The 22,415-nt window shown below is 42.2% G+C and overlaps 1 protein-coding gene across 4 annotated transcripts in view; it reads left to right on the top strand.

The window, feature by feature from the left end:
• The window catches only part of TTF1 (transcription termination factor 1), a 78,276-nt gene that overhangs the window by 5,491 nt on the left and 50,370 nt on the right, over positions 1-22,415 (top strand). For 3 of the 4 annotated variants that reach the window (XM_053695882.1, XM_053695881.1, XM_053695879.1), the window contains 8 exons: positions 59-160; positions 815-919; positions 1,312-1,416; positions 2,290-2,397; positions 4,130-4,237; positions 10,669-10,773; positions 11,093-11,194; positions 21,419-22,007. In XM_053695882.1, coding sequence (XP_053551857.1) covers positions 59-160; positions 815-919; positions 1,312-1,416; positions 2,290-2,397; positions 4,130-4,237; positions 10,669-10,773; positions 11,093-11,194; positions 21,419-22,007 — 1,324 coding nt within the window. The remainder of the gene's footprint in view (positions 1-58; positions 161-814; positions 920-1,311; positions 1,417-2,289; positions 2,398-4,129; positions 4,238-10,668; positions 10,774-11,092; positions 11,195-21,418; positions 22,008-22,415) is intronic. The other variant, XM_053695880.1, reaches the window with a different exon arrangement.

Genomic DNA, 22,415 nt, shown 5'->3' with positions numbered 1-22,415 from the left:
TATAATTCAGTAGGTTTCCACAACACTAACTGATACGGTTGCTTTGGTATTTGTCTAGGAGACAAGTCGTTTGATCATTCTGATGCAGATCTGCAGAATTCAAGCAAGAAGAAAAAGAAGACCAAACATTACAGAAGTGATGACCAAAGCCATGGGGAAGGTAGGTTATGGGGGGTGACCAGCAGGAAGCGCCTAGTAACCTGTAAATCAGATCACATTGTGTGCAAGGTACTCTATTGCAGTGGGAATAATAGTGTTGTAAATTCTGCCCTTTACAATATTATGGAGACTCTCTTCCAACTCCAGACAAACAAGCAGACTTTTTGTAAAGCTACTTCAGGGTGATTTTAGCACTGCCTACTCAGTGTGTCCTTTCGGGGTTTGTTTTTGGGATAATGATTTAAAACAGGGATAGGGATCCTTGACCCTCCAGATGCTTCAGAACTACATTTCCCATGATGCTCAACTGGACTTCAGAGTGCCTAAGCATCATGGGTAATGTAGTTCTGAAACGTCAGGAGTGCCTAGGTTCCCCATGGTGTGTAATTAGGATGGAGGCGGTTTGGATTTATTGGTTTTGCTCCATTTTGTCCGAGTGTTCTGGTTTGTCGTTAGAAATGCAGATACAATGTGTGCGCTTATTGTATTGTTGATGTTTGTGGGAGCTGCGTGTTTAATTCTGTGTGAAAATATTTTACTTCTAACTAATAACTTGTAAGGTAATAAATGATCTGCTGCTTTCAGTATGGTCTCACTACACGTCTTGTAGACATTCATCAGAAGGAAGTAATTGCTTTGCTTTTTTCTCTTGTAGAGACGTCATTTACAGAGCAACTGGTTGTCAGCAATGCACTAAACTCAAAGAAGAAGAAAAAGAAGAAAAAACACCCCCCAGAAAATGATCAGGACCAGGAGGAAGGTGTTTTATTGGGGTTTCATTCAGCCTAATCTGTGTATAATCTGTGTATACTGGCTGGGGAACTAGATGCTGTCACTTTGTAAGAAATATTGTCTCATTTTGCTATATATATATATCCCCACACACTCGCTGCGAGCCCAGTGCAAACCTATTAAATGCCTGCACCATATCTGGCACCTGTGTAGCATTTATTTATTACACAGTCTGTCTTATATTGTTATTTATTATAAGATTTGCAAATGCTTGACTCATTCCTTCCGCACGTAACAGTTGTTTGTAATATGACCAGTTTTATTTGTAGACAAGTCTGTGCAAAAGGGTTAACCCTATCTATGCAAGAGAGCTCAGCCATTCTTTGATCAAAGATTTGTATGCTTTTGTCATGTTTATAGACGCTGGATTTACCGAGCAGCCTGATGTGGAAGACCCTCTCTTTACGAAAAAGAAACGAAAAAAGGAAAAGCATAAGGCAGCTGAAGATCCGAGCCAGTGGGAAGGTGGGTTATGATAGATGTATCGACCTGTGTGACCTGAGATAAAGCTGAGAATATAAGAACATGCAGATTCTTGTTACAAAAAGTCGCTTTATCTGTAACATATTTATACTTACCAGTGGCTGTTCAACCCCCAGTCACTTGTTGAAAGTCATAGCATAACCTTAGGAGTTTGCAGATGTGCAGCGGCTATAATATTTGGCTTTTCCCTTGTGTGACGGTTGCTCGTGAGTAGTGTGTCATGCAATAAATGCATCTCATATTATTCTGATAACCTGTATTAGTCACCTGATTTTTATTTATTTGTCTTAACGTTTTGGCTAATTATAATGTCACCTTGTGTTTGCTTGATTCCCCCCAGTTTACAGATAAACGCGCTGCGGTACAGGCTGAGGCGGCGGTACACCACTGCTTTTTCATTACGTTTGCACCTGTAAGAATAAAGTGAAGCCGCTTTTAGTTACGCACTAGACTGACCATCTCTGACACACTTTGTAAATTGTCCTCTAGCCAATAATGCAGTTATGTAATGCTCATGAGACAGCCCTCGGTAGCCACTGCTGTGCCCGGCTAATATTAGACGCAGAAGAAAAGTACTGAACATGCTAAAACATTTTATTACAGCTTTTGGGTAAATAAGCTCCATGTGTTGTCTTTTTTAGACCTTTCTTTTAATGCTGCAGTTTATTTATTTCTTTGTACTTCGTGGATATCGTAGCAGAATAAATACATTTGTCAGATTTAGCCATAGAACAGTTCAGCCACCAGGTTATGTTTTATTTCCAGCAGCTATCTGTAGGTATCGGTGGAATAATTTCTTTCATTGTTTCAATACAGGAGGGAATCTAATCATTTATATTTATTTAACCCCCAAAGCAGATACATTGCTGGTTGATCTGCCTGATACAGAAGATCAACTCCGTTCAAAGAAGAAAAAGAAGAAAAGGCATTACAATAATCACAATGAGGAGAAACAAGGGGAAGGTAATTTATGGTTGGTGCTCGGAGACATTTGATGATCTGCTATGTAGCAGGGTTGGTGGTCTGCTTGAGGGTCTGTTCAATAGTCAGTCTGTCCTGTAGGTATTATTGGGAGTATAGACCCATCCTTAAAGGGACATGAAACCCAATTTTTTTATTTTCATGATTCAGATACAATTTTAAACAACTTTCTAATTTACTTCTATTATTTAATCTGTTTCATTCTCTTGGTATCATTTGTTGAAAGAGCAGCAATGCACTAATGGTACCTAACTGAATACATGGGGGAGCCAATCACAATCAATATATATTTGCAGCCTCCAATCAACAGCTAGAACCTAGGTTCTCTGCTGCCCCTGAGCTTGCCTAGATAAACCTTACAGCAAAGGTTAACAATAGAAGGAAGCAAATTAAATAATAGAAATAAATTGGAAAGTTGTTTAAAATTGTATTCTCTATCTGAATCATGAAAGAAAACTGTGTTCCATGTTCCTTTAAGAGTTAATTTCCCCCACTACAAGGGCCTGAGGATCTAAATCTCTGCTCAGATCATTTTATAAGGGCAGCTTATAGCTTGAGAGCTGTTTGTGTAGTGTAGGTAGAGGAGCGACAAATAATATGTTGTCTGATTTCTCTCCGTGCCGGCAACTTATTCATCATCAAGCGCAAGGTCAGTTTCTATACTCCAGTCCTCAAGTACCAATAACTGATTGTCATGATATCTTAAAGGGATATAAAACATGCATTTTTGTAATAAAAAAACACTAGGCAGAATGTACAATATTGGACTTTTTTTTGCTTATTCTTCAGTACCATTAGAGCATTAACATTTTCTTTGATCCTGTATTCACGTTTATATGCTGTAATGGAATCTGGAAACCTTAATAAAAAATAATAAATATAGAAAACCCCAATAGGCAGTGGGTTATATTTAATATAAATCATTGTAATATGTATTATTCATCATTTTAAAGGATTTTACCCTTTTATTTCTTTTTTTTAACCTCTATTTGTGCAGTGTCTATTACTTTCTGCCACAGCCCAACAAGGGGACTGGGGTCTGTACAGAAAGGCATATCTAGCTTGTTGGCATAAATCTTCTAGAGTAATGTGAGCTGGTTTACTGTTTAGTGAATGTAAGAAAAACAGAAAGTAAGGTTTGCCCATGCTCAGAAGAGGACATAATGCAACTTAAGTTAGCAATGTTTCAGCCTCAACCTGAAGGCAAGGGTTACACAATTTCTAAGTTCTCATTTAGCAAGAAAACACGTCATTTGTTTGCTGCTGTTTTACACAGTCTGTTTCTTTTTAAGTTTACTTTGATTTAGTATATTTGTTTTTAATAAAAGGGAACTGTTTAATATCCCTTTAACTAGAGCACAAGTAAATAATCAGCTGATCAGTAACCATGGTTACTAACCTTATCACACTCATCAGCTGATTATTTCACTGGGGCTCTAACTGTAACCTGGCATGTTAGGGGTACTTAAAAACTGAAGTTTAGAAACACTATTATAGGTCTCAAAAAACCTACAACACCTGCTGTTAATGGGCTGCTTCACCTAATTGGGTGCACATGTTAGCAAAGGCCGACCTGGTGCAGGCTGCAATATGTACTGAACAAGAGGCCTATGAGACCAGGTAGAGACGACTGCTGTACATTCTTCACTACTGTCACAGTTCTTGCTGTTTTGTCCCCAGATGGTCACTGACTGTCACTTTATACTCTTTATAGGAGACCCAGCATCTGCACCCCAGACTAATGCAGAAGATCATTTTTATACCAAGAAGAAGAAAAAGAAGAATAAAACTGACCTCAACAATGAACAGGAACAAGTGGACGGTACCTAGCAGATTATGCTTTGAATAGTAACGTTTATATATAACAGAATGTTATATACTTGCAAAGTGTTACTCTGCTCCCACCCGGCTACTTCATAATGCCACCCCGTTGGCAAAATATTTTGTGGAGAACCCTGTAAAGCATATTCATAGACAAATATGTACTTATATACACACACACACACATATATATTAATCTAATAAATGTTTTATTTGTGTTTTACATTTGCAAGGCCTAGAAAGAATTCAGCTGGAGAGAGCTTTAGTGAATCAGCTACATAGAATAACATAGGGACTGGTGAGACTGGAGAGAGCTTTAGTGAATCAGCTACATAGAATAACATAGGGACAGGTGAGGCTGGAGAGAGCTTTAGTGAATTAGCTACATTGAATAACATAGGGACAGGTGAGGCTGGAGAGAGCTTTAGTGAATTAGCTACATTGAATAACATAGGGACAGGTGAGGCTGGAGGGAGCTTTAGTGAATTAGTTACATAGAATAACATAGGGACTGGTGAGGCTGGAGGAAGCTTTAGTGAAGCAGCTACATAGAATAACATAGGGACTGGTGAGACTGGAGGGAGCTTTAGTGAATCAGCTGCATAGAATAACATAGGGACAGGTGAGGCTGGAGGGAGCTTTAGTGAATCAGCTGCATAGAATAACATAGGGACAGGTGAGGCTGGAGGAGCTTTAGTGAATTAGCTACATAGAATAACATATGGACAGGTGAGGCTGGAGAGAGCTTTAGTGAATCAGCTACATAGAATAACATAGGGACTGGTGAGGGGGAGGGAGCTTTAGTGAATCAGCTACATAGAATAACATAGGGACTGGTGAGGGGGAGGGAGCTTTAGTGAATCAGCTACATAGAATAACATAGGGACAGGTGAGGCTGGAGGAGCTTTAGTGAATCAGCTACATAGAATAACATAGGGACTGGTGAAGGCGGAGGAGAGCTTCAGTGAATCAGCTACATAGAATAACATAGGGACTGGTGAGACTGGAGGGAGCTTTAGTGAATCAGCTGCATAGAATAACATAGGGACAGGTGAGACTGGAGGGAGCTTTAGTGAATCAGCTGCCTAGAATAACATAGGGACTGGTGAGGCTGGAGAGAGCTTTAGTGAATCAGCTACATAGAATAACATAGGGACTGGTGAGGGGGAGGGAGCTTTAGTGAATCGGGTACATAGAATAACATAGGGACAGGTGAGGCTGGAGGGAGCTTTAGTGAATCAGCTACATAGAATATCATAGGGACTGGTGAGGGGGAGGGAGCTTTAGTGAATCAGCTACATAGAATAACATAGGGACAGGTGAGGCTGGAGGAACTTTAGTGAATCAGCTACATAAAATAACATAGGGACAGGTGAGGCTAGAGGGAGCTTTAGTGAATCAGCTACATAGAATAACATAGGGACTGGTGAGACTGGAGGTAGCTTTAGTGAATCAGCTGCATAGAATAACATAGGGACAGTTGAGGCTGGGTGAGCTTTAGTGAATCAGCTACATAGAATAACATAGGGACAGGTGAGGCTGGAGAGAGCTTTAGTGAATCAGCTACATAGAATAACATAGGGACAGGTGAGACTGGAGGGAGCTTTAGTGAATCAGCTACATAGAATAACATAGGGACAGGTGAGGCTGGAGGGAGCTTTAGTGAATCAGTTACATAGAATAACATAGGGACAGGTGAGGCTAGAGGGAGCTTTAGTGAATCAGCTACATATAATAACATAGGGACAGGTGAGGTTGGAGGGAGCTTTAGTGAATCAGCTACATAGAATAACATAGGGACTGGTGAGGCTGGAGAGAGCTTTAGTGAATCAGTTACATAGAATAACATAGGGACAGGTGAGGCTGGAGGGAGCTTTAGTGAATCAGTTACATAGAATAACATAGGGACAGGTGAGGGGGAGGGAGCTTTAGTGAATCAGCTACATAGAATAACATAGGGACAGGTGAGGCTGGAGGAGCTTTAGTGAATCAGCTACATAGAATAACATAGGGACTGGTGAAGGCGGAGGAGAGCTTCAGTGAATCAGCTACATAGAATAACATAGGGACTGGTGAGACTGGAGGGAGCTTTAGTGAATCAGCTGCATAGAATAACATAGGGACAGGTGAGACTGGAGGGAGCTTTAGTGAATCAGCTGCCTAGAATAACATAGGGACTGGTGAGGCTGGAGAGAGCTTTAGTGAATCAGCTACATAGAATAACATAGGGACTGGTGAGGGGGAGGGAGCTTTAGTGAATCAGCTACATAGAATAACATAGGGACAGGTGAGGCTGGAGGAGCTTTAGTGAATCAGCTACATAAAATAACATAGGGACAGGTGAGGCTAGAGGGAGCTTTAGTGAATCAGCTACATAGAATAACATAGGGACTGGTGAGACTGGAGGTAGCTTTAGTGAATCAGCTGCATAGAATAACATAGGGACAGTTGAGGCTGGGTGAGCTTTAGTGAATCAGCTACATAGAATAACATAGGGACAGGTGAGGCTGGAGAGAGCTTTAGTGAATCAGCTACATAGAATAACATAGGGACAGGTGAGGCTAGAGGGAGCTTTAGTGAATCAGCTACATAGAATAACATAGGGACAGGTGAGGCTGGAGGAGCTTTAGTGAATCAGCTACATAGAATAACATAGGGACTGGTGAGGCTGGAGGGAGCTTTAGTGAATCAGCTACATAGAATAACATAGGGACAGGTGAGGCTGGAGGAGCTTTAGTGAATCAGCTACATAGAATAACATAGGGACAGGTGAGGCTGGAGAGAGCTTTAGTGAATCAGCTACATAGAATAACATAGGGACAGGTGAGGCTGGAGGGAGATTTAGTGAATCTGTTAAATAGAATAACATAGGGACAGGTGAGGCTGGAGGGAGCTTTAGTGAATCAGTTACATAGAATAACATAGGGACTGGTGAGGCTGGAGGGAGCTTTAGTGAATCAGCTACATAGAATAACATAGGGACTGGTGAGGCTGGAGGAGCTTTAGTGAATCAGCTACATAGAATAACATAGGGACTGGTGAGGTTGGAGGGAGCTTTAGTGAATCAGCTACATAGAATAACATAGGGACAGGTGAGGCTGGAGGGAGCTTTAGTGAATCAGCTACATAGAATAACATAGGGACAGGTGAGGCTGGAGAGAGCTTTAGTGAATCAGTTACATAGAATAACATAGGGACAGGTGAGGCTGGAGAGAGCTTTAGTGAATCAGCTACATAGAATAACATAGGGACAGGTGAGGCTGGAGAGAGCTTTAGTGAATCAGCTACATAGAATAACATAGGGACAGGTGAGGCTGGAGAGAGCTTTAGTGAATCAGCTACATAGAATAACATAGGGACAGGTGAGGCTAGAGGGAGCTTTAGTGAATCAGCTACATAGAATAACATAGGGACAGGTGAGGCTGGAGGAGCTTTAGTGAATCAGCTACATAGAATAACATAGGGACTGGTGAGGCTGGAGGGAGCTTTAGTGAATCAGCTACATAGAATAACATAGGGACAGGTGAGGCTGGAGGAGCTTTAGTGAATCAGCTACATAGAATAACATAGGGACAGGTGAGGCTGGAGAGAGCTTTAGTGAATCAGCTACATAGAATAACATAGGGACAGGTGAGGCTGGAGGGAGATTTAGTGAATCTGTTAAATAGAATAACATAGGGACAGGTGAGGCTGGAGGGAGCTTTAGTGAATCAGTTACATAGAATAACATAGGGACTGGTGAGGCTGGAGGGAGCTTTAGTGAATCAGCTACATAGAATAACATAGGGACTGGTGAGGCTGGAGGAGCTTTAGTGAATCAGCTACATAGAATAACATAGGGACTGGTGAGGTTGGAGGGAGCTTTAGTGAATCAGCTACATAGAATAACATAGGGACAGGTGAGGCTGGAGGGAGCTTTAGTGAATCAGCTACATAGAATAACATAGGGACAGGTGAGGCTGGAGAGAGCTTTAGTGAATCAGTTACATAGAATAACATAGGGACAGGCGAGGCTGGAGAGAGCTTTAGTGAATCAGCTACATAGAATAACATAGGGACAGGTGAGGCTGGAGAGAGCTTTAGTGAATCAGCTACATAGAATAACATAGGGACTGGTGAGGCTGGAGGGAGCTTTAGTGAATCAGCTACATAGAATGACATAGGGACAGGTGAGGCTGGAGGGAGCTTTAGTGAATCAGTTACATAGAATAACATAGGGACAGGTGAGGCAGGAGGGAGCTTTAGTGAATCAGCTACATAGAATAACATAGGGACAGGTGAGGCTGGAGAGAGCTTTAGTGAATCAGTTACATAGAATAACATAGGGACAGGTGAGGCTGGAGGGAGCTTTAGTGAATCAGCTACATAGAATAACATAGGGACAGGTGAGACTGGAGGGAGCTTTAGTGAATCAGCTACATAGAATAACATAGGGACAGGTGAGGCTGGAGGGAGCTTTAGTGAATCAGTTACATAGAATAACATAGGGACAGGTGAGGCTAGAGGGAGCTTTAGTGAATCAGCTACATATAATAACATAGGGACAGGTGAGGTTGGAGGGAGCTTTAGTGAATCAGCTACATAGAATAACATAGGGACTGGTGAGGCTGGAGAGAGCTTTAGTGAATCAGTTACATAGAATAACATAGGGACAGGTGAGGCTGGAGGGAGCTTTAGTGAATCAGTTACATAGAATAACATAGGGACAGGTGAGGCTAGAGGGAGCTTTAGTGAATCAGCTACATATAATAACATAGGGACAGGTGAGGTTGGAGGGAGCTTTAGTGAATCAGCTACATAGAATAACATAGGGACTGGTGAGGCTGGAGAGAGCTTTAGTGAATCAGTTACATAGAATAACATAGGGACAGGTGAGGCTGGAGGGAGCTTTAGTGAATCAGCTACATAGAATAACATAGGGACAGGTGAGGGGGAGGGAGCTTTAGTGAATTAGCTGCATAGAATAACATAGGGACTGGTGAGGCTAGAGGGAGCTTTAGTGAATCAGCTACATAGAATAACATAGGGACTGGTGAGGCTGGAGGAGCTTTAGTGAATCAGCTACATTGAATAACATAGGGACAGGTGAAGCTGGAGGGAGCTTTAGTGAATCAGTTACATAGAATAACATAGGGACTGGTGAGGCTAGAGGGAGCTTTAGTGAATCAGCTACATAGAATAACATAGGGACTGGTGAGGCTAGAGGGAGCTTTAGTGAATCAGCTACATAGAATAACATAGGGACAGGTGAGGCTGGAGGGAGCTTTAGTGAATCAGCTACATAGAATAACATAGGGACAGGTGAGGCTGGAGGGAGCTTTAGTGAATCAGTTACATAGATAACATAGGGACTGGTGAGGCTGGAGGGAGCTTTAGTGAATCAGCTACATAGAATAACATAGGGACAGGTGAGGCTGGAGGGAGCTTTAGTGAATTAGCTACATAGAATAACATAGGGACTGGCGAGGCTGGAGAGAGCTTTAGTGAATTAGTTACCTAGAATAACATAGGGACTGGTGAGGCTGGAGGGAGCTTTAGTGAATTAGTTACATAGAATAACATAGGGACTGGTGAGGCTGGAGAGAGCTTTAGTGAATCAGGTACATAGAATAACATAGGGACAGGTGAGGCTGGAGGGAGCTTTAGTGAATCAGCTACATAGAATAACATAGGGACAGGTGAGGCTGGAGGGAACTTTAGTGAATCAGCTACATAGAATAACATAGGGACAGGTGAGGCTAGAGGGAGCTTTAGTGAATCAGCTACATAGAATAACATAGGGACAGGTGAGGCTGGAGGGAGCTTTAGTGAATCAGCTACATAGAATAACATAGGGACAGGTGAGGGGGAGGGAGCTTTAGTGAATCAGCTACATAGAATAACATAGGGACAGGTGAGACTGGAGGGAGATTTAATAAATCAGCTACATAGAATAACATAGGGACAGGTGAGGCTGGAGAGAGCTTTAGTGAATCAGTTACATAGAATAACATAGGGACTGGTGAGGCTAGAGGGAGCTTTAGTGAATCAGCTACATAGAATAACATAGGGACTGGTGAGGCTAGAGGGAGCTTTAGTGAATCAGTTACATAGAATAACATAGGGACAGGTGAGGCTGGAGAGAGCTTTAGTGAATCAGTTACATAGAATAACATAGGGACTGGTGAGGCTGGAGAGAGCTTTAGTGAATCAGCTACATAGAATAACATAGGGGCTGGTGAGGCTGGAGGGAGCTTTAGTGAATCAGCTACATAGAATAACATAGGGACTGGTGAGGCTGGAGAGAGCTTTAGTGAATCTGCCCAGTGTCATATAGATTAAACATGCCTTTTCTGTTAATGCAAGACCATTATATGCTCAGTCTTCTTGCAACATTAACACTCATTACCCCAGCCATGACGCACTGACTTGCTTCTCCTGTAATTGTTGCAGGAGGCGTCTCGCTTGTCGAGCAGCCTAATCTAGAAGCCCCCGTGCATACAAAGAAGAAAAAGAAGAGGAGACATGACACCAGTGATGAGCAGAGTAAAGGGGAAGGTACGTTATTAGATTGTCTTATGTTCAGCTTTCTCTAAAGGAAACGCGATAAAGCCTCAGTAACAACTGCAGACTCAAATTCCTCTAAACTTGCACATAAAAGCCGCTACCATTGTTCTTGCCAAACCTTATTGCCTATAGTCTGGTGTTTTGCCTGTGGTTTTATATCAGTGCTAGACTCATTCTTTTCTTTCTTGTCACAGACTCTGGAGTTGTTTAGTAGCGCAGCAGGTATTACAGCGGCAGGAACTATCTGCAGCAGCGCTTTTATTCATCCTATGTGACCTACAGACTAACTGCTGGCTTGTGCTATTTCTAGGGGATCAGACATGCTCTGGGCAGGCCGATACCGAAGGCGAACCCCAACCAAAGAAAAAAAAGAATAAAAAACAGCAGGATGAAGACGAGGACCAAGGGGAAGGTAGGTTGTAGCAATCTACTGTACTGGTTGTTTTCTAGAGGAATATATATATATATATTATCTCTCTATCATCTCTCTATCTATCTCTCTATCAGCCGGGTGATGCATCCGCTAAAAAGGTCCTGGGGAGATCAGTGATATAAATATACATATACACACACATATATATACAGTACTGTGCAAAAGTCTTAGGCAACCATTAGATTTGTTGTTTTAGCAATGGTATAGTGACCATATATCATTATTTCTCAGTCTCTTTATTAGAATACAACCAGAAAATACAGGATATTTGTATGCAGTATTAAAAAACAAAAAATCAGAAAAACAGCTTCTATAGGCGTAAGTGGCAAGTATTTTTATTATTAGTAGTATTATTATTCTTTATTTATAAAGTGCCAACAGATTCTGCAGCGCTGCCCATGGGTACAAGGATAACAGTACAATGGGGAAACAATACAATAAGAGACAACATTTTACAGACAAATACAGGGGGAATTGAGGGCCCTATTCCCGTGGGAACTTACAATGTAGATGGGTAGGAGGATGGGAAACAGGAGGTGGGGACTGCAAAGGTGAGAATGATATTAGTGAGGAGATAGATGAGGGCAACTGTTGGGTAAGTGAAGTTAATTTGTTAATAAGTCAGGTGATAAGCTTTCCTGAACAAAAAGGTCTTTAGGGGACGTTTAAAGGAGGAGAGGTTAGGGGAAAGTCTGACTGCTCGAGGAAGTGCGTTCCAGAGGGTTGGTGCCGCACAAGAGAAGTCCTGTAGTCTAGCATGAGATGAGGTGATGGTAGAGAATGCAAGAAGCAGGTCATTGTTGGATCCTAAGGGGCGGGCTGGAGTATATTCGTTGATGAGTGAGGACAGGTAGGGTCGGGGTAGCATTGTTAAGGGCTTTGTAGGTCAGGGTGAGAATTTTTAATTTTATTCTGCTGTGAATGGGGAGCCAGTGAAGGGACTCACAGAGAGGTGCAGCAGAAACAGAGCGTCGAGAGAGGTGGATTAGCCTTGCAGATGCATTTAAGATGGATTGAATGGGAGAGCGGTGGGAGAGAGGGAGGCCAGATAGTAAGTTATTACAGTAGTCAAGTCGGGAAATTACCAGTGAGTGGATTAGCTGTTAAGTAGTTTCGGCACTCAGAAACAGACGAATTTTGTAGATATTGCGTAGGTGGTTGTGGCAGAATGAAGAGAACAATTGGATGTGGGGAATGAAGGACAGATTTGAGTCAAGTGTGACTCCGAGGCAGCGGACTTGGGTTGATGGAGAGATAGTGGTGCCGCCAACAGTGATGGAAAAAATAGAAAGTAGAGTTAGAAGGGGGAATTAGAAGTAGTTCGGTCTTGGACATGTTTATTTTTAGGTGGTGAGAGGCCATCCATGAGGAAATGCCAGATAAGCAGTCACTGATGTCAGAATTGACAGAAGGAGAGAGTGCAGGGGTGGAAAGGTAGATCTGGGTATCATCAGCATAGAGGTGATAGTTGAAGCCATAGCTGTTGATGAGTTTACCCAGTGAAGAAGTGTAAATAGAGAAGAGTAGAGGACCCAGGACAGAGCCTTGAGGTACTCCAACAGACAGAGGCAATGGAGAGGAGTAGTCGCCAGCAAAAGAGACGGAGAAGGATCTGTTAGAGAGATACAAGTGAATCCAGGAAAGGACAGTGTCACAGAGCTCAACAGAGCTGAGAGTCCGTAGGAGAAGGGGATGGTCAACAGTGTCACCTTAGTGTGACCTCCCCTTATATTTGAGCAATAGCAGGAACCTGGCTCTTGTAAACCTAAATTGAATGGAACCCTAATTAATGTCATAGCTAACACCTGTATTTGTCCTACTTTTTCATGTCAAAATGACTGCTGTAAAAAATGTCTATTACACCAGGTTTGTGCAAGACATGCTTGAGAATTACAAACATGTGGTATGAGTTTAATTAATTGGGAGCTTGCTAATAAGACCAACTTTCAATCACATCATTCCATTCAAAATGCCAAAGATCACATAATTTGACAGACCTAAAAGCATACGGTTGCATCCAAGGCCACTCTCAAAGGGAAATCAGCAAACAAACTGGATATTCAAGATGTGGTATTTAAGCTGTTATAAAAAAATTGAAGAATCAGGAGAGGTCAAGGACAAAAAAAGGACTGTAAAGACCAAGAAAACTTTCAAAATCTGATGAGATGTTTCTCAGAGTTTCTTCTTTAATAGACCAGAAAAATCAGGAATGGTCTTTGTGGAAAGGTAGCAGCCAAGAAACCACTTTCTTTTTAAAGACACAATGAGTCCACGGATCATCTTCATTACTTATGGGATATTCACCTCCTGGTCAGCAGGAGGAGGCAAAGAGCACCACAGCAGAGCTGTTAAATAGCTCCTCTCTTCCCTCCCACCCCAGTCATTCTCTTTGCCTATTTTAGTGATAGGAAGATGTAAAGTGAGGTGTTAGTATAGATTCTTCAATCAAGAGTTTATTATTTTTAAAGTAGTGCAAGATTGTGCTGCTTTGTTCTAGGGTGTAGCCGTAGTCAATATCCGTCTCTTCAGTAGAGCTCTTGGTGGCTTTAGAGCAATGGGAACTGGTGGGACATAATTCTCACTGCGCCTCCCATACATTTCTGCTGCCCTAAGCAAACTTAACTCAGGCTCTATCAGTTTCCACAGGGCTATAGGAAGGAGAGGACCTCTTAAACCTGCTGGACTGTCCTACTGTCGGACAGCATTAAGGTAAGTGCTGACTTTTTATTATGGGAATATCAAAGACTCAGAGGAGAGTGGGCACTTTAATCAGATTAACACCTAAGGCTCAGAAATATGGGGCTCTTTGTGTTGGGACATTATGCTCTCTATGTATGGAGGGTTGTGTTGACAGCTTAAGTACAGGCACTGGGGCTGGGAGTTAAGCAAAATTTTTCACTTTCGTTTGTTATTTCACTATGTGAAGCCGGTCGGGTTGTGTGCATTTACTAACGCCCACGATGGGCGGGGCTATGGTTTTGCGCACTTTCTAATACACTGTGCAGTTTTCAGTCCTTGTCTGGTGCACTGAGCTTTTCCGGGTATACTATGGAGCATAGCACTAGAACCGCATGGTCTTTTCACTCAGAGCAAGCAGTTGCGTAGCGCTTTTGAGCCCTTGTCATTGACAGACTGCTTGGAGATCGCTGGAGATAGAGCAGTGGATCCGGGCGGCAGGTAGGCGCCTCAGCAGAGCTGCTGAGGCGTAGTGGTGTCTGAATATTATTTTATTTAACGGAAGATACGTTTTTCTCTCTGCAAGGAAAATAGTTTCCATTTAAATTTTAAAGTCACAGTATCTTTTTCAGACGTTCAAAATTATTTGAGCTAAATTGATCTGTTTAAATTCGGTTGCTTATTTTGGGACACATTTTTTCTACCTGTAGTAAAAATGTTTATTTCTAAATTTTAAAGGGCCAGTAACAGTTTTTTTGTAATAAGTTTTTTGTATAAAGGTAAAGTTTTATTGCATTGTTATTCTACTGTGCTTCAACATGGACATAGGAGCTGTACAAAATGTTACTTGCTCCATGTGTTTGGATGCCAATGTGGAACCAGCAATTCCTTTTTGTCCCTCATGTATTGAGAGGGCTTTAAAGGGATACTAACCCCAAAATTTTTCTTGCATGATTCAGATAGAGCAGCAATTTTAAGCAACTTTCTAATTTACTCCTATTATCAATTTTCTTTGTTCTCATGTTATCTTGATTTGAAAAAGCAGTAATGAAAGGTTAGGAGCCGGCCCATTTTTAGTTCAGCACCTGGGTAGCGCTTGCTAATTGGTTTGCTACATTTAGCCACAAATCAGCAAGTGCTACCCAGATGCTGAACAAAAAATGGGCTGGCTCCGAAGCTTACAGTACTGCTTTTTCAAATCAAGATAGCATGAGAACAAAGAAAAATTGATAATAGGAGTAAATAAGAAAGTTGCTTAAAATCTCATGCTCTATCTGAATCATGAAAGAAAAAAAATAGTTTAGTATCCCTTTAAGTTATAGAGAAAAGATTTTTCATGAACAAGATTTTTCAAAAGCGGGTGCTTCTCAGGAGTCTACTGACGAGATTCAGAGTATGCCGCAGATTTCTCCCCAAGCGTCCCAAACTTTAACGCCCGCACAAGAAGTGCCCTGTACTTCTGCTCTAGCACCTACTGGAGTTACTTTAAAAGACATAGCTGCGCTTTCCACATTTTCTGATGCGTTGTCTGCTTTTCCTATGCTACAAGGCAAACGTAAGAGGAAAGACAACCATGTTATCAGTGAGGTTTCTGATGCCATGGTGGCAATCTCGGATGTACCCTCCCAGGGAACTGAAATGGAGGGTATAGAGGTTCTATCAGAAAGCGAAATTTCAGATTCAGAGAGTTCATTGCCTTTGACTGATTCAGAGGTTGTCTCTTTCAGATTTAAACTAGAACACCTCCGCCTGTTACTCAGGGAGGTTTTGGTTACCTTAGACGACTGTGATTCCACAGTAGTGGTCGCTCCTGTGAAGTTGAGTAAATTGGACAGATATTTCGAAGTTCCTTCTTACTCAGATGTTTTTCCAGTTCCTAAGCGAGCTTCGGAGATTGTTTCTAAGGAATAGGAGAGACCAGGTATTCCCTTCTCTCCATCTCCTATTTTCAAGAAGATGTTTCCTATAGCTGACGCTGTCAGGGAAGCTTGGCAAACAGTTCCTAAGGTGGAAGGGGCTATCTCCACTTTAGCCAAGCGAACTACTATTCCCATTGAGGATAGTTGTGCTTTTAAAGATCCCATGGATAAGAAGTTGGAGGGTCTACTTAAAAACATTTATGTTTACCAGGGTCTGCTATTGCAGCCGGCTGCGTGCATTGCTACTGTCACTAGTGCAGCAGCTTATTGGTTTTATGCTCTGTCCGAGTCTCTCAAGACTGAGACTTCCTTAGAGGAGATCCAAGATAGGATTAAAGCTCTGAAGTTAGCTAATGCCTTTATTACGGACGCTTCTCTGCAAATTACTAAATTAGCAGCTAAGAGTTCGGGGGTTCTCTATCCTAACCCACAGAGCCTTATGGTTAAAACCTTGGTCTGCAGACGTTTCATCTAAGTCTAAGCTTCTAGCGATTCCTTACAAGGGGAAGACCTTTTTTGGACCTGGCCTGACAGAGATTATCTCTGATATCATGGGAGGTAAGGGTCATCTCCTTCCTCAGGATAAGAGAAACAAGCAGAAAGGACGACAGAGTAATTTTTGCTCCTTTCGAAATTTCAAGGGAAATTCTTTCTCTTCCTCCTCTAAACCAGAACAATCTAAACCTACTTGGAGACCCAACCAGTCTTGGAACAAGGGTAAACAATCCAAAAAGCCTGCCGTTTAATCCAAAACAGCATGAAGGACATGCCCCCGATCCGTGACAGGATCTAGTAGGGGGCAGACTATCCTTCTTCGTTCAGGCTTGGGTTTGGGACGTTTAGGATCCCTGGGCAATAGAAATACTGTCTCAGGGATACAAACTGGAGTTAAAAAAATTTCCTCCCAGAGGAAGATTTCTTCTTTCACGTTTATCTGCAAACCAGATAAAGAAAGAGGCGTTCTTACATTGTGTAAGAGACCTCTCCTCTCTGGAAGTGATTATTCCCGTTCAGGAACAGGGGCAGGGGTTTTATTCAAATCTGTTTGTAGTTCCCAAAAAGGAGGGAGCCTTCAGACCTATCTTAGACCTCAAGAGTCTAAACAAGTTTCTTAGAGTTCCATCATTCAAGATGGAAACTATTCGTACCATTCTTACATTGATCCAGGAGAGTCAATTTATGACGACAGTGAATTTACAGGATGCATATCTACATGTTCCTATCCACAGAGATCATCACAGGTTCCTGAGGTTTGCCTTTCTGGACAAACACTTTGTTTGTGGCTCTTCCTTTCAGCCTGGCCATGGCACCCAGAATTTTCACAAAGGTTCTGGGGTCGCTACTGGCGGTTCTAAGACCGTGGGGCATTGCGGTGGCACCTTATCTGGACGATATTCTAATCCATGCGCCATCTTGTCAAGAAGCAAGATCTCATACCGACATTGTGCTATCCTTCCTGAGAACTCACGGATGGAAGGTAAATCTGGAAAAGAGTTCCTTAATCCCGCAGACAAGGGTGACTTTTTTGGGAACGCTAATAGATTCTATATCTATGAGAATTTTTCTGACAGAGGTCAGGAAATCAAAGATTCTATATACCTGTCGAGCCCTTCAGTCCACTCCTCGGCCGTCAGTGGCTCAGTGCATGGAAGTAATCGGTCTGATGGTGGCGGCAATGGATATTATCCCGTTTGCTCGGTTCCACCTCAGGCCTCTGCAGTTAAACATGCTCAGGCAGTGGAATGGAGATTATGCAGACTTGTCTCCTCGAATAACCCTGGAACAGGAGACGAGGGACTCTCTTCTATGGTGTTTGTCTCCGGATTATCTATCCCAGGGAACCTGCTTTCGCAGACCGTCCTGGGTGATTGTGACAACAGACGCCAGCCTTCTAGGGTGGGGAGCTATCTGGGGTTCCCTAAAGGCTCAGGGAGTATGGACTCAGGCAGAGCCTGGTCTTCCTATAAAGATCCTGGAATTAAGAGCGATCTTCAATGCTCTTCTGGCCTGGCCTCAGTTGGCTTCGGCCCAGTTTATCAGATTCCAGTCGGACAACATAACGTCAGTGGCTTACATCAATCATCAGGGAGGAACGAGGAGTTCCTTAGTGATGACCGAGGTAGCCAAGATAATCCGGTGGGCGGAGGCCCATTCTTGCCATTTGTCAGCGATCCACATCCCAGGGGTGGACAACTGGGAGGCGGATTTTCTGAGCAGGCAGACTTTTCATCCTGGACAGTGGTAACTCCATCCGGAAGTGTTCTCCAACCTGATTCTCAGATGGGGTAGGCCGGAGTTAGATATCATGGCATCTCGTCAGAATGCCAAACTCCCGAGATACGGGTCGAGGTCCAGGGATCCCCAAGCGGAACTGATTTGTGCTCTGGCGGTTCCTTGGTCCTTCAGCCTAGCATACCTATTTCCCCCGTTTTCACTTCTTCCTCGGGTCATTGCTCGAATCAAACAGGAGAAGGCATTGGTGATCCTCATTGCTCCTGCTTGGCCTTGCAGGATTTGGTATGCAGATCTGGTGGACATGTCATCTCTGCCACCTTGGAGACTTCCGTTGAGGAAGGACCTTCTAATTCAAGGGCCCTTCCTTCACCCAAATCTAGTTTCTCTGAAGCGGACTGCTTGGAGATTGAACGCTTAATCTTATCCAAGCTGTTTTTTTCTGATTCGGTCATAGAGACGAGACCATGATTCAGGCTCACAAGCCTGTCACTAGACGGATTTACCATAAGATATGGCGTAAATATCTCTATTGGTGTGAATCCAAGGGCTACTCATGGAGTAGAGTTAGGATTCCCAGAATTTTGTCTTTTCTCCAAGAAGGTTTGGAGAAGGGTTTATCGACAAGTTCCCTAATGGGTCAAATCTCTGCTTTATCTATTTTGTTACACAAACGTCTGGCAGATGTCCCTGATGTACAATCTTTTTGTCAGGCCTTGCTTAGGATCAGGCCTGTGTTCAAACCAGTTACTCCTCCATGGAGTCTGAATTTAGTTCTCAGAGTTCTACAAGGGGCTCCGTTTGAGCATATGCATTCCTTAGATATTAAGTTATTATCTTGGAAAGTTTTATTTCTTGTTGCTATTTCTTCAGCTCATAGAGTGTCTGAGCTCTCGGCGTTGCAATACTCTTGACCTTATCTTATTTTCCATTCAGATAAGGTAGTTTTACGTACTAAGCTAGGTTTTCTTCCTAAGGTTGTCTCAGATAGGAACATTATTTATGAGATTGTGGTTCCTTCCTTGTGTCCTAATCCTTCTCAGAAGGAACGTCTTTTGCACAATTTAGACAAGGTCCGTGCTTTAAAGTTTTATTTACAAGCAACTAAGGATTTTCGTCAGTCCTCTTCTTTGTTTGTAATTTTCTCTGGAAAACGTAAGGGTCAGAAAGCTACGGCTACCTCTCTTTCTTTTTGGCTGAAGAGTATCATCCGTTTTGCATATGAGACTGCTGGACAGCAGCCTCCTAAAAGAGTTACGGCTCATTCCACTAGGGCTGTTGCTTCCTCATGGGCATTCAAAAATGAAGCTTCTGTAGAACAGATTTGCAAGGCTGCAACTTGGTCCTCTCTTCTAAATTCTATAAATGTTATACTTTTTCCCCTGCTGAGGCCGCTTTTGGGCGAAAGGTTCTTCAAGCAGTGGTGCCTTCCGTTTAGGTTCCCTGTCTTGTCCCTCCTGTATCATCTGTGTCCTCTTACTTGGGTATTGTATCCCATAAGTAATGAAGATGATCCATGGACTCATTGTGTATTTAAAAAGAAAAGACAATTTATGCTTACCTGATAAATGTGTTTCTTTTTAGACACGATGGGTCCACGGCCTGCCCTGCTCTTTTAAGACAGGTTGTTAATTATTGTAAACTTCAGACACCTCTGCACCTTGGCTTTTCCTTTCTCTTCCTAACTTCGGTCGAATGACTGAAGTGGGAGGGAAGGGAGGAGCTATTTAACCGCTCTACTGTGGTGCTCTTTGCCTCCTCCTGCTGACTAGGAGGTGAATATCCCATAAGTAATGAAGATGAACCGTGGACTCATCGTGTCTAAAAAGAAGCAAATTTATCAGGTAAGCATAAATTTTATTTTTTTGGAAGGGGAACATGGTGAAAAGGCTAAGATATGCGAAAGCTCCCAAAGATTGGAATGAAGATCAGTGGAAAAGAGTATTATGGATTGATAAATCCAAGTTTTACATGTTTGGGTCCAATCGTCGACAATATGTGAGAAGAAGAGTTGGAGAGAGATGGAAGAATGAGTGCGGCCTTCAGTGAAACATGGTGGAGGGTCTGTCCTGGTTTGGGCTGCATTTCTGCCAGTGGTGTTGTCTATAACGTACAGACAGGTTTTAATTCATCATGCTATTCCTTCTGGTTGATTGGGAATGGTTTTATCTTCAGCATGATAACAATCCCAATCATATTTGGAGAGAAAAACAGCTGATAAAACACTGACAGTCATGGACCGGCCTCCACAGAGTCCAGACCTGAATATTATAGAGGCAGTAAGGGATCACCTGGACAGAGAAAGAAATAAAAGACAACCTAAATCTAAAGAAGAACTCTGGGAAGTGAGGAAAGAAGCCTGGTATAATATACCAGAAGATTACTTCAGAAAAATAAATATGGATGGTCATTAAAACTTTTTTAAATACGATTTAAAAAGAGTAAACACAGCCAAACACTAACCATGAGCAAAAGAAAAGTTTTTGTGTTATCATTCATATTCTCTGAAAAATGGCCATATATATATATATAGCATAGTCCAAGCGAATGCACTCACCAATCCTGAGTATTGAGTACCGAGGTGCTGTGTAGAAAATATCCAGATTAGAATCTATTCATCCAGAACAGAGGCACTTCACTCACCGGTTTTTCATTGAATAAAACATCCTTTATTAGTACAAAGATAAAATCCCCATTGGGGGTTTTTGGCAGGTGTGAAAAAATGCTTCAAACTATGAATGTTTAAAAAAAGGAAAAAAAAGAAATGTTAATAGTTTATTTTTATCAATTATCAAAATGCAAAGTGAGGGAACAGAAGAAAACTCTAAATAAAATAAAATATCACCTGAACATCATGTAAAGAGACTTTAAGCAGCCAATCAGTGTGCTTGTCCCAGGACTTGCTAGGAAGTGAGCTTCTGTCATCTGCAGGCACAGGCATGTTATTTTCCTATTCAGTTTATGTGAAGTTTAAGAAATCTCATGAGATCACAGCAAAGGCAAACCATTACCTCTGCTTTGCTGATGCTGATTGGCTAGTGTGTTTTTCCCCCCCTCTAACTTTCATCTGGACTGGAGCTGAAGTATAACTGTTTACACAGCACTTACTCTGGTGAGCTGAAAAAAATTTGAGGTAAAATATTTTTATTTTTTACATAGAGATGCTCAGGTGATATTTTCTTGTCAGCTTTTTACAGTTATACTGCATCAGTTTCAAGTGATTTAGCATATGAGTATTCTGTTTATCGGTATCTATCTAGCTGTCTGTCTGCCAGTCTATAAGTGTCCCCCTTATAAATCTATATATGGTTTTTGCATATAATTAATATAAATGTATATATCATGCACTCTTTGTTTCTTTCTTTTCGTTTTGTAGAAGACGCTGCATTTTCTGCGCAACTTGATGTTTTAAGCCCACTGGATTCAGTGAAGAAAAGAAAAAAGAAAAAATCTGTTGAAAATCCTGAGCTGCACCAGAAGGAAGATGGTCTGCTAGAGGCGGAATTGGCTTCCGCTGGTCATAGTAAACACAAGAAGAAAAACCACCGGGAAAGCGTGCTGGAATCCTCTGCAAATATCAATGAAAGTGAAAGCCCGGCAGAGCGACCTGCAGAGAAACGTAAGCAGAAGAAACACAAATCTTTACAAGGGACGTTAGCTAAAGAAAATATTAGTGAAGTTGCAGAACCCATAACGGAAGAGGGAGATGCGCAATGTGAACCACGTCTCAGTAAGAAATCACGGAAACGTGACAAATCCGTAGCTGCTGATCCAGACTTGTCTGAACCCGCGACCGAGGACAAGGTCGAAAAATCTGTTAGCAAAAAAAAGAAGAGAAAAAAAAACCTTGACGAAGCCACAAGTGAGCACGACCCGGTGCCAAAAAGTCCAGCTGCAACCAAACCCACTGCTGAAGGGGACATGCAAGATTTGAGAGCTCAGCAAGAGAATGTGCAACGTCATAGGTGAGCGGACGCAGGTGTGGGATCTGTATGCATTATAACTCATTGTAACGTGATAGGTGAGCGGACGCAGGTGTGAGATCTGTATGCATTATAACTCATTGTAACGTGATAGGTGAGCGGACGCAGGTGTGAGATCTGTATCCATTATAACTCATTGTAACGTGATAGGTGAGCGGACGCAGGTGTGAGATCTGTATGCATTATAACTCATTGTAACGTGATAGGTGAGCGGGTGCAGGTGTGAGATCTGTATGCATTATAACTCATTGTAACGTGATAGGTGAGCGGGTGCAGGTGTGAGATCTGTATGCATTATAACTCATTGTAACGTGATAGGTGAGCGGGTGCAGGTGTGAGATCTGTATGCATTATAACTCATTGTAACGTGATAGGTGAGCGGACGCAGGT

The sequence above is a fragment of the Bombina bombina genome, chromosome 12 (genome assembly GCF_027579735.1).
Source record: "Bombina bombina isolate aBomBom1 chromosome 12, aBomBom1.pri, whole genome shotgun sequence".
NCBI lineage: Eukaryota > Metazoa > Chordata > Amphibia > Anura > Bombinatoridae > Bombina > Bombina bombina.
Note: the sequence above shows the minus strand (reverse complement) of the source record. Positions and strands in the feature narration are given on the sequence as shown.